The sequence below is a fragment of the Eschrichtius robustus genome, chromosome 13 (genome assembly GCF_028021215.1).
Source record: "Eschrichtius robustus isolate mEscRob2 chromosome 13, mEscRob2.pri, whole genome shotgun sequence".
NCBI lineage: Eukaryota > Metazoa > Chordata > Mammalia > Artiodactyla > Eschrichtiidae > Eschrichtius > Eschrichtius robustus.
In genome coordinates this window covers 84336053-84353295 of record NC_090836.1, presented here as the reverse complement: position 1 = coordinate 84353295, position 17243 = coordinate 84336053, and the positions used below count along the sequence as shown (strand labels likewise).

At 37.8% G+C, this 17243-nt stretch overlaps 1 protein-coding gene across 5 annotated transcripts in view; it reads left to right on the top strand.

The window, feature by feature from the left end:
* ANKS1B (ankyrin repeat and sterile alpha motif domain containing 1B) overlaps positions 1-17243 on the top strand; it is a 1169527-nt gene that overhangs the window by 680424 nt on the left and 471860 nt on the right. For 4 of the 5 annotated variants that reach the window (XM_068562020.1, XM_068562019.1, XM_068562018.1 and 1 more), the window contains exons 13-14: positions 8959-9548; positions 11584-11656. In XM_068562020.1, coding sequence (XP_068418121.1) covers positions 8959-9548; positions 11584-11656 — 663 coding nt within the window. The remainder of the gene's footprint in view (positions 1-8958; positions 9549-11583; positions 11657-17243) is intronic. The other variant, XM_068562021.1, reaches the window with a different exon arrangement.

The following is a 17243-nucleotide window of genomic DNA, read 5'->3' as shown; positions in this document are numbered from 1 at the left end:
GACTTTGTAGAATGTCCCACAAATTAAGTTTATTTGATGTTTCTACCTGAGTAGATCTAGGTTATGCATCTTTAGAAGGAAAATCCAGAGGTGATTCTGTGTTTTTCTCATTTCACCCTATCAGGTGGGGCAAGATTTTGATTTGCTCTATTCCTTCTGATGTTCACCTTGATCATTTGATTAAGATAGTGCCTCCCAGACTTCTTAAATGTAGAGTTATTCTTTCTGTCTTTGTAACTAGTAAGTATTTTGTGAGGAGGTGATTTGAAATTATTTAAATTTCCCATTCCTAATCAAACTTTTAAATCATCCATTTATTTATATATGTTTATGGGTTCATGTTTTCTTATTTTATTCAGTGGGTTATAATCCATTACTGTCATTATTTATTTTGTTTCTAAAATTGTCCTTAGTTTAACCAGCCCATTCAAGCTGGCTTCCCTGTCATCTTGACGTGCCTCTTCATTCTTTGAGCACTTCCTTGCTCTCTGGCACAAGGTTTTCCAGGCTCATCTTGTACTTTCTCTGCCCTGACCCTGATATCAGTCATTTCTCAATGGATCCCTGTTTCTTTTAGTGGAAAATACATTTAGAAGCTAAGTCTGGGCTTTACTTACTGCTATTGGGAGCTCAATTTCCCAGGCCCTCTCAATGGACAGAGTTAGGTATATATGTATGTAAATACACACATACACAAATATATATTTATATCTATATCTATCCATTTCTCTCTCTCTATCTTGAAAATATTGGTATCTCCAGTTACAAACCAACATCACAAGGTTCACTCTACTTTTCTTCCTCTTCATATTTCTAACTCCCTCCTTAAAATGTGAGAAATCTGGCTCCTTACTGTAGTTGTTTATTTGATCACCCCTCTGTAAGTAAGCAGTCTCCCATATCTACTGCCACCTCCTCCCCACTCAGGCATCTTTCTCATCCTGAGATTTGACGCCCCATGCCTGTGTATCTGTGTAAACACCCTGCTCACCTTCCTGGGACTCTTTAACACCTTACGGCAGGACATCCCACAGGTGGACACCCCCCTTTCACTGATGGGCCTTTGACATGTTATGCCGGGCCACCCTATGCATGAACACTTTCCTCTTCTGGACATGGACACCTTCCTCACCCTGTTTGGGTTTTGACACTCCTTGCTAGGCCACCCTTCTGCAGGGTATCCTCCTTTACTTTGCTAGTTTTCCGACTCCTTCTGCCAGGCCACTCCTCCCGCATGGACTTCCTCCTCACCCCACCCGGGCTCTGACTCTCCATACGGGGTCATTCCCCTGTGTGTACACCCCCTTCACCCTGCTTGGATGCCAGTGTACCATGCTGAGCTGCCCCTAAACATGGACACCACCATTACTTTGCTTGGGCTCTGATACCCAACTCCAGGCCGCCTCTCCACTGAAGATAAGGATGCCATCTCACTCTTCTCCATCGAGTGACTTGAGGAGTGAATTGCTCATGGAGGGAAAGGGTAAGGGGAAAGAAAATGATCAGCCACCTCATGGCTGAGCTCCTCTACTTACAGTATAGGTTGTTCTTTCAGAATTTTGATTATTTTCTTAATTTCTTTTAAATAATTTTGCATTTTAAGTTACAGCTTTCAAATTATTTGGGGCCACATTTATTTTTTGGTTTATTTTCATTAGCTTTTAAACATTCATTTTCTTCTCCTTTTCTTGAAATGTCTTTAAATAGGGTTGCAGCAAAATCCTTTTTTGTTCCCCATCTTTAATGAGAAGAATGTCCTAGACTATTCGGAAGAGGCTTCTGTGTGAGAGCAGGCATGAGCCACAGTAGCTTTCTTCATGGCTCAAAGACTTTCCCTTTGTTGTTATCATGAAGTATTGAGATAATATGGGTACTTCTCTGCTTGATTGAGAAAGCCTTCCTGCTGTTATCTTGTTCTTTGCCAGAGTTGCATGCACCTTGCCTTACAAAGTAGTGCTCTCATATTTGAACACTGTATTTTGTTATTATTACATTCAAGGTCTTCCTCCTCCGGTCCTCTGCCTTCCATGCCACTCCCTCCTTCCCGTTACATGAAATATCTTTCTCCGTGAGATCTCTGATGTTTTCACCCTGTTCAATTTGGATTCTGCTCCTGAAAATTTTTCTTCAGAGTGAGTCTCTAGTTTACTGAAAGCATGTATTTATTGAATATTTCTGAGATTCTCAAGGGTTTAAGCCACTTCTAATTGTCTTTTTGTGGGATTTTTTTCAAGTTCTGCTGGTTATTCTCAGATTCTATTGCTCAACATCCTGCTAAGTACTGGGCCTTCTCATTTGAGGAATCAGAATCTGATGGCAATTTCTGGGACCCTTGGCTTGTAGGCTCCATCAACTTCCTTTTCTCTTCGCTACTACCAGTTCTGGATCCTGCTGCTATCCCATGATTTGGCTATGCCCATCCATTTTCCAGGGCCATGGAGATTCCTTGATACCTGCTTTATTGAAGATATCACCTATAGTTGGGTTTTTTGTTTGTTGTTGTTTGTTTGTTTTACTATCATATGCTCATTTTATTCTTTCACTATAATATGTATTGTTTTTATGAGGGGACTTGGGGAAATTAATTTTTAAAAACACTACATTACTGTCATGTTCTTGCCATCAGAAATACCAAGTGATCTTTTAAAAGTGTAAATCAAATCATGTCAACCCTACCCCTACCTTCATCTCAGACCTCATCTCCAATCATTCTACCCCCCATGATGGTTAATTTTATGTGTCAACTTGAATGGTCCATGGGGTGCCCAGATATTTGGTCAAACATTATTCTAGGTGTTTCTGTGAGGGTGTTTGGGGATGAGGTTAAACTTTAAATAGGTAGACTAAGTAAAGCTGATTGCCCTTTCTAATGCATGGGCCTTATCCCATCAGTTGAAGGCTTGAATAGAACCGAAAGGCTGATGTCGCCCTGAATGAGAGAATTTTTCCTGCTTGATAGTCTTTGAACTAGGAAATCAGCTTTTTTCCTGCCTTCATACTCAAACTAAAACATCATCTCTTCCTCTGTCTCAAGCCTACCAACCTTCGGATTAGAACTATACCATCAGCTCTCCTGGTTCTCAGGCCATAGGACTTGGGGTGGAACTATACCTTTCTCTTTGTCTCTCTGTCTCTCACTCTGACTTGTACACCACTCTCTCACCACTCTGTTGCAGCAACACTGGCCTTCTTATGGTTCAGAATACCCTTAAGGAGATTTTCATACCTTCTTCTCTCTGTCTGCAATAATAATCCCTATCTCATTACTTTGTTTTATTTTTTTCACAGAACTTAACCATCATCAGAAATTATACTATTTTTGATTTGCCTACAGTTGTGTCCTTTGGTGGAATATAAGCATCCTGAGGGTGGGACATTGCCTTTGGTACTGCTGAAAGTTTGGCACCTAGGACAGTGCCCAGTGGACAGAGGTATTTTATACGTATTTGTGAAATGAATTCAGAATTTCTGCTAATATCAACATCAGCATTAGAATCCCAAAGACATTTTTGATTTTCCAAAGAGGAATGTAATGACCCAATAAACAAAAGTTATGATCTATAATAAAAGAAGAAATTACTAGTTTTCCATAACTTGTTTTCATCTTAACATGAAATTTAGGGTTTTATTGTTATTCAGGTATTTATATAGGTGATAAATATCAGAGACAAAGATGGACAAAAAAAAAATATTGAACTTCTTACTATTAGATACTTACTCTGACATTTCTTTGAAATGCTAATTATTCTTTGAATAACTATCAGATTGGAATTCACACATATTTAGTTCTGTGCCTTAGCATGAAGTATCCACTTGTCAAAAGAGAAGTGTGAAATTAAATGAGACATGTTATGAAAAACAGTTTAATCTATATACTTTGCCTCAGTTTCATCTAAAGAAATAGTAAGAAAATGCAAAAATTCTTTTCAAAGTATATTTTTTAAAATATACAAGCATGTCAAACTAATAATCTTTACTGAGTGTCTAATATAATAAATTACTACCACCTTTCTTTGTGAAAATGAAACCCTCTAGATTAGAAATTGTTGTTGTATTAATAGAAACACATATTTAATGTGTTCTATGCCACAGGCATTGTTCTAACTCCTTTACTTTTATTTTTTTCATTCAGCTTCACAACACTTTTAGTTATATACTATTACTATCATCATTTCCAGATATGAAAATATAAACATTGCCAGAGTTTATTTTGAAGAATGTATTAATTCTTCTTTAAAACTTGGGATACAGGCTAAATCAGTTATCTATTGCCACATAGTAAACCACCCCAAACTTTGTGGCTTAAATCAACAGCCATTTATTTAGCTCATGATTCTGGTACGTGTTTTCTTCTGGTCTGGGCCAGACTCAGATAATCTTGCCTGGTCTTGTTCATGCAACTGTGGTCAATTGGCAGATTGTCCTGGAGTTGGTTAGTCCTGGTCGGCCTCACTCACATGTTGAAAGTTGGCTGGCCTTCAGCTGAAGTGACAGGGTGGCTGGTGTGTTAACCATGCCCTTTTATTTTGGAGGGATTTTTTTTTTTTTTTTTTTTTTTTGATGCTGTGGCATCTTGGGACCTTGCTGACTCTGCAGACACTGCCCCTCCCAGGGCTAGGTAATTCTTAAAGATAGTAAACAACTCACCTGAAGACACACTTTTCATACGCAAACCAATCTAAAACCATATTCTAACCACTTTCTTTTTGTTGTTGTTGTTTTGTTTTTTTAAATTAATTATTTATTTTTGGCTGCGTTGGGTCTTCGTTTCTGTGCGAGGGCTTTCTCTAGTTGCGGCAAGTGGGGGCCAGTCTTCATCGCGGTGCGCGGGCCTTTCACTGTCGTGGCCTCTCTTGTTGTGGGGCACAGGCTCCAGACGCGCAGGCTCAGTAGTTGTGGCTCACAGGCCTAGTTGCTCCGCGGTATGTGGGATCTTCCCAGACCAGGGCTCGAACCCGTGTCCCCTGCATTTGCAGGCAGATTCTCAACCACTGCGCCACCAGGGAAGCCCTAACCACTTTCTTTATCAGGTTCTCACAGTGGGCCACTACCCACCTGCCCTAATCACAGCAGAGCCAGGTACCAGATAACTAGGAACAATCCCTATGGCCTAGAGCCTAATGAAAAGACTTGAAGTAACCAGTCCTAAAACTACTTACCCTGTTTTGTCCATTACTTCCCATAGAAAGCACAATAAAGGCTCTTGTCCATCTTTTCCCCCACTCATTCTGCCTCGTGACTAATACTGGTGCTTCCCCATGTGTCCCTTCCACCCCCAGTGACATGGCATGCTCCCTCCTCTTGGGATCTATGACTATAACAATCTGTCTTCTCAGTGGCAATTGTCTCCTGATCTGTTAGGGTCATTATACTTGGGGGAAAAAAAAGAAAAAAAACCCTACCATTTCAAACATCTGGGTAATGTATCATTTCATCATCCAGCGGGCTAGCCCGAGCTTGTTCACATAGCGGCAGGGTTCCAACAGCCGCGAGAGAACAAGTCCCAGTCCATGAGTGCTTTTCAAGTCTTTCTTATATCATGCTTGCCATTGTCCCATTGACCAAAGCAAGGCACATGGCCACACTTAAAGTCGCTTGGGAGGAATGGATACAGGCTTGAGGTGTGGCTACAAGGAGCCTTTGCGGATTGGGGTCATAACTGCAATCAATCCACCCAACAGGAATTTCAGGAGATTTCATATCAATTTCACATTGTCTTTGATCTGAGAAATCCTTAGTGTTTGGGCACTGAAATAAGTAATATTTGCCTTTTCACAACTCTTGGCAAAAATGTTAACAACTATCACAATGCTAAGAACTATTATTCAAAAGCCTAGGCTTATGAGCTAATAGCTAAATTCTCTTTTACTTAGAGAAGTGACTGCTTGTGACTAGAGCACTTGGACAATATAAAGCATTTTGGAATGGCGATTATAGTTGTTTTGATCAAACCACCGAAGGGATGGTAACCTAATAATGATATTCATAGGAAAATTTAAATAATATTATTCGCCTAAATAGATCATTATTGTGAACATGATCAGAAATCTCTTGACTGAGATTTACAGAATCTTCTTCCTGTAATAGACTGACTCTTTTCAATTTTTCCTCTCAAACTTAAACCCTTTAGCCTTCTTCAGCAACTTCTCAGTAAAATTCTTCCCTATTTCAGAATTCTTCCTTCCTTCTACATTATTTATGCATTACTATCATCTCATACCAACCTGCTTATGCTGTAAAGCATTATAGGGGAGCCAAGTAGCCCAGGAAGAAAAAAGAGAAAATAAATTGGAACAGAACACCAGATTTTATTTTCTCTTAGTATTAGCTTACCTCCGTGAAGCAGAAGAATCTCTTTTCATCCACTTTACCCAAATTCCAGAAATAGTCATAAACAGGAGAAACATGTCTCTCCTCACAAAGAGCCTACTTGATTGTCCTTGAACCCTAGATTGTTCTTTTATCTTAATAGTAATATATTTTCCAGGCCAGTGGATATAGGAAATCTGATAGACCTTAGTTTGAATCTCAGCTTAACCACTTACTAGATGGGGAAACTTCAGAAGCTTAAGTTGTCTACATGTTAATTTTGACTTCTAAAAAATGGATATAATAGAGCATAAACTCTAGCCTTTAGAAAGAGTTTAAGGCTGCCTTGCCTTACGCTCCACACATTCTTCTACCCCAAGAAGGATCTCTGTTGTGAGGGGAGGGAAAAATGGAGTTAGGAAGGACATAGTGTTGCTACATTAGAAAGGGATGGAGTTTTTATGGGAAGATAAAGTGCTTATAATAGTACGGGATGAATCAGATTGTTTCTCTTTTAGACTGTTGTCTCTCGGACCTTTCTTCCTGTCATTCTTGTTTCTTTCATCTCAGGATACCACTGTGTTAGGTCTAGTCAGGGGGATGTCTTCGTTTGGAAAAGCCAAACAGGAACCAGGGTGAGGTCTGGGGATATGTAAAGCCAGGAACGTATCTACTTCTATCAGCTCCAAGAAAGACAAGAGTATACAGACCTGGGACGAAACTTCAATAAAGAAAGCCAATTTGTCTGTAGCATTCTTTGAGCAAATATCTATTGAGACTTATTGTGGTAGCCAATTTGTTTACATATTCTGGCCAAATCTCTTTCTGTCAGAAAATCATGATTATTATTAATCATTTCACAGGATTGTTATGACGATCAGATGAGGGGATATAAATATTATCTCTAATTCAGTGCATAGTAAATAGCCCATACCAAATAAATGTTACTTGTTAATTTATAAAAACTTTGGTGTCTTGGGTTTATAATAATAACTAACTTTTTTAAAGTGTGAGTCAGCAAGTCAAGTTTGAATTTGTTGTTATTATCTACCACATTGACTATATTTTACTTTTTCATAAGATTAGGTTATGGGCTTATCAGGTAATTTAACTTTTGATCATGGCAAATATTTAGCTGAATTTTTTTTTTGAATTTTGTTTTATTTATTTTTTTATACAGCAGGATCTCATTAGTTATCCATTTTATACATATTAGTGTATATATGTCAATCCCAATCTCCCAATTCATCATACCACCACCACCACCACCCTCTGCCACGTTCCATGCTTGGTGTCCATACATTTGTTCTCTACATCTGTGTCTCAATTTCTGCCCTGCAAACCAGTTCATCTGTACCATTTTTCTAGGTTCCACATATATACGTTAATATACGGTATTCGTTTTTCTCTTTCTGACTTACTTCACTCTGTATGACAGTCTCTAGATCCATCCATGTCTCTACAAATGACCCAATTTCGTTCCTTTTTAAGGCTGAGTAATATTCCATTGTATAAATGTACTACATCTTCTTTATCCATTCGTCTGTCGATGGGCATTTAGGTTGCTTCCATATCCTGGCTGTTGTAAATAGTGCTGCAATGAACATTGGGGTGCATGTGTCTTTTTGAATTATGGTTTTCTTTGGGTATATGCCCAGTAGTTTATCCTGCAATTTTACCAAATTCATTGATTTAGCTGAATATTAATTAAAGTGACCAATCAAAAAAGTAAACTGACTTCCTTTGCTAATTTCTTTGGCCAGGTTTTTACACAGTATGTCTTTAAAAGACAAATTAGGTCATTATAAAAAAGCATGGTTTATTTTAAATCTCAGCGAACGTTTATGTTTTATCTTAGAAAAAATTATAAAGAATAAAAATTATCATCTTTGGTTTCTTTTCTGCATTACGTTTTCAAAGATCTAAAGAAATTGAAAAATAACTAATGCTGTTTCATAGAAGAAAGAAAGATAGCTTTGTGTTAGTAGCTCAACATCAGTTTCTTGTAAAAGACACTCACTTTTTAGTGATATGGCATTGTGTGCCTATGTTTAAGCCTGAACAAATCCTTTTTCTCTAAATCATATAATCTGTATAGAATTAATCTTAATTTTATATTTGAAGTAACACTATCAGGATTATTAACCTTAAATTACTAATTATACTTCTTTTCAAGATTTTTTTTCTGAATTTATTTGCTGGCAGAAGGGCAAAGGAATGTCATTATATACGATCTCGATTTACCTGCCTGATGTCCTACTGCCCAATGATTCATTTACTACAAGAGTTTGAACGTGGGTGTCCCATTTTAAGAAAACCTGATTTTATCCAATGTAAAACATACTCCCTGGGGACAAAGGAGAAGGGTGGGCAATTACTCAATTAATACCCAATTCATACCTTTGAAATGCACCCTAAAGTAATTCAGGAAGATCTGGTTCATACACACACACACACACACACACACACACACACACATACACACACAAATTCATTTTATACATGGCTCTGTAGGCTCATGGGTATTTCATAAAGTGAGGATATCACTGTGTAGCAATAAATCAAATGTCTGGACTTTGCACAAGTTGTATCAGGGCTTTCAGAGTCCTTTATAAACAAGCATCCTGACCTTCTTTTTCCCTTTTGCAGATGATCTCTCTCAAGAGGAGGACAATGATCCCCCAAAAGAATATGATCCTGGGCAATTTGCAGGCCTTCTCCATGGATCCTCTCCAGCCTGTGAGTCCCCTGAAAATCCATTTCATCTCTATGGGAAAAGAGATGAACGTGAAGACAGAAAAGATGAAGTCAGTTTGACAAATAGTCCTTTGCCTTTCAAGCAGACTCCAATAGAAAATAACTCAGAACCTTTGGTAAAGAAAATTAAACCCAAAGTAGTCAGTAGAACAATTTTTCACAAAAAAAGCAACCAACTCGAAAACCATACCATTGTTGGCACAAGAACAACTAGGAGTGGATCCCGGAATGGGGACCAGTGGATTGTGAACACGGGGGGATTTGTGGAGAGAGCCTGTACCCTGGGAAGAATAAGGTCATTGCCAAAAGCCCTGCTCGACATGCATTTATCAAAAAATGTCTCTAAATCGGATTCTGATCTCATTGCCTACCCTTCAAATGAGAAAACATCAAGAGTTAACTGGACTGAATCTTCTACTGCTGATCGCAGTTCTAAAGGGACTTCTGAAAGAGCGCCATCCTTCACTTCCGAATGGGAAGAAGTAAGATCTGTTCTTATTATTCCTTATTTAAGGCTTTAGCATCGAGGGGGTTCTGGGGGAAGGATTTTCAGCTTTTTAAGTCTCTCAAAGGAAAAAAAATTAACAAACACATACAGTTCCAAGTGGAAGGGAGAGGTTCTAGAGGTGTCACATGATAATTTCACAGTGAGTGGGAAAACAACACATGAGGGGAAATCTGTTGTTTCTATAGAAATTGATATCAAGCAGAAGTAATAACTAGCTATGAGGTACAAGAAAATGTTCACATTGTGTCCTACCAAGCATTGCAGCTGACAAATTGAGAAAAATCTTTGTATTTTTGTTGCTCCATATCATTTTGTTACTTGCTAAACTCTTTGTTAGCTCATCCCCCTTCTTTAAAGTATCTTATAGTTTCAGAAGAACTTTTATAATCTTAATGATAAACAGAATGGTCCTGGCCTTTCTCCAAGTACCATACAAAAAACACAAATTACTTAATATTTCCCTTTACAACTACTAGAGAGATATTAAAGAAAAATATGTTGCAGTCCAGTATCACCAATTTAAGCTCTACTTAAAGACAAAGTCTTTAATTTCATAGAATTACTTAGAAAGCAAGTGCCCTTGTAAGGTTATAAAATATCATCCTTTGTCCCTGAGGAGGACTACATAATAAAGTAATGAAGTCTCTTGCTTTTTCTTGAATTTCTTCAAAGAATCGACCACACTCTTCCTTGGCATTTCATTCTAACATGTCACATTTTGTCTCTCAGAAGATTGTGCCAGTTGGATTAGGTTTTGAAGCACAATAGGTCACTATAGTATTCTGAGAACTAGAAATGGAAATGCTTCTGGTATTGACATTCTGAATTGAGCTGTTTGAGAAAATCACTTAATCCTTCTGCACCTGTTTCAGGGTGAACAAAATGGGACATTTAAGTAATGCTCATTGTCCTTTCTGAAACCTGCTGTCTTACTAAGGTTGCTAGGATGATGAGGAGAGGGATTAAACCATAAATAGCTAAAGCTCTGACAGTGATATCTTCCTATAAATTCCATAGTAGTAGATTGATAGTTTATTCAGATCTATCCATTTCGTATATTTATTAACTCTGTGAATAACATCTGGAGATCCTTTTTGGAACAAGGCAGGATTAATTAACATTTAACTTACCTCTTAGCATCAAGTTGTTTCCATGCCTAGATTCTTGTGATTACATGCTACAAATCAGCTTGTGGCTGGTTAAACCATTTAACAAGAGCTTGGTTCCAATGGTCATGCTTCACTGGTCAGATGAGATGCATGCTCTCAGATAGAAGATGAAGTATGCCTGAGAGGGTAGACATTGTCACGTGAATTTATCTTCAGCTCCTTCCCCATCTGAGTTTAAAGAATACACAATTTCTAACTTACTGACCCATGTAGGTCCAAACAAAGTTCATTTTAGGAAATACAAAGAAAAGGCAAGCTGATTTTGAAAGTTTAAGAAAGGGAAATATAATTTGTATTTCTAAAAGCATTTCAAAAGATGTCTGCCTCCCTTTAAACCTTTCTCTGTCGGTCTCTTAATTGTTGTATTGCAATGGTAATAATATCAAGAATATATGCTTCTGGGAAAAAAAAAGCATATATGCTTCTGGCATTTGAAAGTATTTTAAAATGCAATGCTGTATGCTAAGTGAAATGAGTCAAACAGAGAAAGACAAATACTATATTATATCACATATATATGGAATCTAAAAAATATAACAAACTAGTGACTATAACAAAAAAGAAACACACTCACAGATATAGAAATCAAACTAGTGGTGACCAATGGCAGGGGAGGGGGGCAATATAGGGTGGGGGATTAAGAGGTACAAACTATTGGCTGTAAGATAGGCTCAAGGATGTATTGTACAACACAATAGCCAATATTTTGTAATCACTGTAAATGGAAACTAACCTTTAAAATTTGTATAAAAAATAAAAATAAATTAAAAAATTTTAAATAAAAGTGCAACACTGAAAGTGAATGTAATAATTCCTTTATATGGTTTTTGTTTCTCACAGATTGACAAAATAATGAGTTCCATAGATGTTGGAATTAACAGTGAACTTGAAGAAATTAATGGTGAGAACACAAGTAAGGAAACCTCTCCTCTATGTTGTAAGGAATAAATGTGCTCAAGAACTAGCTATAAAATGATAGGCGTCTATAGGTAATTTCATGTTTTACCATAACAATAGTAGCTACAAATTATTGTTTTCCATTCATACCAAACAACTATAACCTCTAAACAACATCAATTATACTGATTTAGCAAATTGAGAGATTTTTCCCCATGTGCTATTTTACTATGCCAGTTAACATTAATGAAGTTCCAGCTTTATGTAGAGCTAAGTATGAAGCAATTCAAAGTGTTATAGAACATGGTAACAACAGACTACTATTTCTCATTCCGTGAAACGTCCCATTCATCCTGGCCAAAGTGATTAACAACTTCTCCTAAATTGTAAGCTCCAGTATGGCAAGAACTATGTGTTATTCATCTTCTTGTATCCCAGAATACCTAGCAGAGTGTCTCACAAATAGTCGGTTCTGCAATCACCCTTACAAAGTATTGTTTTCTTCCCTATAATTAAATCTCAAGTGTGGAAGGTCATTTAAAACTTTAAGTTAGTAGTGATAGTTGATGTTTCTGTAGAGATGATAAGATTAAGGTCTGCAGGAGAGAAGCCTAAATATATCATAGGGTAAACAGTTACAGTCCTTGTGGCCCTTTGATAGTCACCAGAGTCTTTTAAACAGCACTCCAAGTGACTGTTAAGCACAGGAAAGTTGGAGAAGTGCTCTCTTCTGGTGCACTGGGCCTGGGTAGACAAGAAGTGACATTGAAATCTGGGGTTGCAGTCAGTGAAGGGAATATTCAGGTCTAAATGATACTCTTGCAGGAGCACCTCACTCCTTGCTCCTATGCTGGGACAAGTATGAACTTAAATTGTTCTAATATGGCTGGGCTCCATGTTAATTAAGTGATAATTTCTTAAAAGACTAGACAGTTTTTTTTTTCTAAAACGTGTTTGTTTTAGATTTTAAAAACTGAAAAGTTATGAAAAAAAGTACCAAAATTGTGTGCATTTGTTCAGTGACAAGCTTGATTGGCATGTATAGCTAGCTCTCTCACACAGAAATGCTGATAAACATTGAGGACTTTTCCAGTATCCAGAGAACTAGCCTAAGAAAGTATGTTGCCATATAGTTCTTTCAGATATGCTTACAGAATAATTTCAAGAAAGCTGTAGGAATGCAGATTTTTGACTGATGTGAAGGTAAGAATGTATTTTCTTATCATAGTAAGTTCCCTGTTACTGAGAATATTCAAGCAGAGATTTAATGCTTCTCTGTTGGAAGACTTAGGTGACATTGAACAGTCTAATGTAAAATTCTTCAGATAGTACCATAGAATTGTGAAAATATCATAAACTTGATTATAATGAAAATAAGTGCAAATGTTAAAATTGCCACTCAGGCAAAATTGCCTTTGAAGGGCATTTTAATAATAAATAAATCTACAGATTATTTTCCCTTCAATTACCCTCGTTTCACCTCTCAGATCACCATCCTACCCACTGCCTTTATTTACTGTTTTTCTACAGTGATAATGAAAATGAAGAGACTCAGTCCCCAAAGCAACATTACTATTAACAAAGACTGGTTCTGTATGCGCCTTAATTTTCACTTCTTAATTACACACTAGTTATGCACTAAGTGATTGACCATAACATGTGGCATTCCAGTTGACCATTAGGCCATTTGTGAATTACAGCTTTAGTGGTGCAGGCTTTTCCCTCTCGAGACTAGACAGAACTAGAGAAGTGATAGACAACCCCGTGAAGATGACATTCCACAAATAATGTATTGGGTACTGAGTGTGGCCAGGAAATCACATGGTGGAATAAAAAGTCAGACAGAAGTGAATTCAAATATCAGTCCTGCTATATACTAGCTGCTTGATCTTCGGCAACTCACTCAGTTTCCCCATCAACAGAAATGGAGATATTAATGTTGGATCGTTGTAGAGTCATATACAATGGCATATAAGTAGAGTCTGATACATGTAGACATGTATTAAATTTTAGCCCTATCATGAGGGAGATGCTGTTTTAGACAGTGTGGGCATATCAAGGTAAACACACATCAGCCCTTCTTTTAAGAACTTTACAATGTCAGCTAGTCTCACAGCCGTCCTGTTAAATTTGCTGTATTCCCTGGAATTGTGGCGTGTCAGTTAGAGTGCAGGTCATAACAAGCCCGACAGTCAGATGGTACCAGAGAAGAGTAATTACTAAAAGAGAGCATAAAACTCCAGGCTACCCCGGCAAGGAGAAGAGAATAATCTAGATGTTTGTTTGTTTGTTTGTTTTGGCTTCATTGGGTCTTCTTTGCTGTGTACCAGCTTTCTCTAGTTGTGGTGAGCAGGAGCTACTCTTCGTTGCGGTGCGGTGGCTTCTCTTGTTGTGGAGCACAGGCTCTAGGCGCGCGGGCTTCAGTAGTTGTGGCACACGGGCTCAGTAGTTGTGGCTCACGGGCTCTAGAGCCACAGGCTCAGTAGTTGTGGCGCACAGGCTTAGTTGCTCCGCGGCATGTGGGATCTTCTCAGACCAGGGATCAAACCCATGTACCCTGCATTGGCAGGTGGATTCTTAACCACTGTGCCACCAAGGAAGTCCCTTTAGAATGTGTTGATTTAAATGTTCTAAATTATTTTTACGAAATATGAGTATTGTCTTTTTGCTTGACAATGAGGAAGAGATGTGCAATAAAAATCAACGGGAAGTAAATTTAGAGTGAGCAAGAGGCAATGGTACTTTACCTAGTATTGTGTTGTCGGCATCTAGAATTTTGTTTTGGAAGGCCACTACGACTGGCTTCATCAGAGATGCATAGTTTTATGAGCATTTATGATGTTTGTTGCTAAAAACCTCAGAAGGTGATTGGGAGACTAAAATCATAAGCAGTGGAGATACATGATGGATCACGGATCAGTATTAAATTTTCCATGCTCTTGCCCCTTATGTTTCGTTGTTTTTGTTTGCCCTCCTCCCGCCCCACTTGCATTTGCAATTTCAGATAATTTTTGTAAACAAAATATTTATTGGACCAGGAAAGGAGTTGGAACTCTTCCATCTTGAGCAGTCTCTATGAATCGTATAACTAGTTTCACCCATAGAAATCATTTTTCTCAGCAATTATATAGTAGTTTGAAGCTTATCTGGCAGCCCCAACTCTCCAGGACTAAGACAGAAATAAAAGTAAATAACATTTACTGAATTTATTTTAGGTCAGTCCCTTAGGTTCTCACTCAGACTAATATTAATGGATGGTTTTCACAAACATAACGTCTGGTTTCCCACTTGAAATCAGACTTAAATGCCAAACAAATTGGCATTGGCAGTAGGATTCAGTTATATCAATACCTCTTATTATGTAGAACATCCTGCTCTTTGGTGATGCTGTATATGTGATATGATAATACATTCTATGTCATCGTGTACACCCATGTATAGGATTTTTTCAGAGAACAGATTTTAAGGTTAGATAGATTTGGCTTCAGATCCCAATGTTGCACCTCAGTGGCTTTGTGACCTCTTTGATCTTAATTTCTTCCCCTATAAATTCAGAGTTTTAACAACCACCTCATAAGACTCCTGCAAGGTTAAATTATACGATTGTACTACTGTAGCCTAAAACATAGCAGGTGATCAATAAATATAAATTCTCTTACCTTCTTGTCCAGGTATGCATGACTTACCTTTCTAATTAGAGTGTACACCACACAGGAAGATACTTGGGAAATCTTTCTTTTTGATCAGTAAAAACTGTAGTTAAGATATAACTATTCATATTCTAAGTTTTTTTCATGTGGAGTCATTCTTGAAGTTTTATTTCTTAACCATTGTCTTTGTATCATGAGGAAGTACTTTCACATTAGGAAATTTACCATATTCATTGGAACTACTTCATGTTGTCACACTTTCCAAGAATCAAGTTGATGATCTTCTTGATGAGATTGAGGATCACTTAAGTAAAGTGGAGGCAATAATTGGCTCCACAGGATCTGCTTATTGTTACACAACAGCAAATATGCAAAGTAACCAAGTGCCCAGACTTTACAGTCCAGGGGTGGCTGATAATCTTATAAACACCCTCCTATTTCTAAACTGGCCTCACTCATCTCCTGCTACCAGGACTTTAGGTATATGGACTATATTAGATTGATCTCAGGTACCTGAATATAAAAAATAGTATTTAGCTAAGAGGTATTTTTTGAGGCTGGGAATTTTATCCTTATACTTAAGGTTGAATTGTATTCAAAGAGAAATATTCTAGAGTCTTATCTTTTAAAAATCTACTTTTGTCAATGTATGAATTTCATCTAAATTTTAATTCTAAATGATTTGTAAAGGATTTTACCATAGAGTACACTGTCTATATTGGATAGATAAAGCAACTCTTAAGTTATTTGCTGGAGAATACATAGCTCTGAAAGCAGCAGTTAACAATAATCCACAGCCCTACTTTCTAAGCTTTTGCTTCTCTTCCTCCAAGAGTCTGAGGGCCAGGTTACAGTGCAGGGTTCCTTATAGCCATAGAGACCTTCCATGGAGAGTTTCTAGGAATTTAGGGACTCACTAAGGCAAGTGTTATCTCCTCCTGAGCTAAGCTCCACCTTCTCCCTGGTCTACAGGAACAGAGAGAGCTCACATGACCCTTTCCCCAAAGAGGGTCTATTTCTAAGTGGCTGCGGCAGACAACTCCACAGCCCCAGAAGCGGCTCCTCCCTGATGTTTTGGTTGCTTCCAGGCCCCTGATATTTACTCACACAGTTTAGATCTGCATTCGGAGGTTCTTTGCCATCAATGCAGCTGATAGCTGTCCTCCTGCTAAGGTTGCTGATGGGAATATCATTCCTCAAACTCTAGGAGAACACTTTTTAAAAAAATGTATTTACCATTTCCTAGAGTTGCCCTATTAGAGAAATGACAAAGAGGAAAGAAGCTAATTGTAATCCATTCTTACTGTGTGCCAGATGCTGCGCAGTTTACTCCTGTGAGCATTCAGTTCTCCAAATAACTCGGTGAGGTATTATTATACCCATTTTATAGATGAAGAAAGGCTAAGAAAGGGTAACTTGTCAAAGTCAACTGCTTCAAACCTAGGTTTGTTTCTTCCAGAAGTTCATACTCCTTTCAATAAAATATGCTACTATAAAGAACAACAGAAGCCAGCCCTTTGCTTCTTTCCCTTTAGTTCAGTTCATAAGCATATGCACTATGGGGAGCCAACTGAGGTGTTTACATGTAAAACCAACCACTTTCTCTTAGCAAAGCCTAACTATTGGTATGGAAGACTTTAGCTTAAACCCCAAAGCCCTCCCAAAGCACAGGCCACATGGTCATATATTTAAATGAATCACAAACCTGAATATCTCCTACCTCCCAAAAGTGAATGCATATGCTAATAATGACTTGGGTTTCACTTTTTTTCAGAGGAAGAATTTTCCTTGCCTCCAGTAATATTTTTTCCATGAACTGTTAAATGGCACATAAAAGCCTCTCTGTGAAATGCTTTGCAACAGGCATAACTTATTTTTTATTTTTATTTCTTTTTACAGCACTATTTTTAATAGAACCAACTGGGGAAGGTGGGTAGTGGCATACGTTAGCAT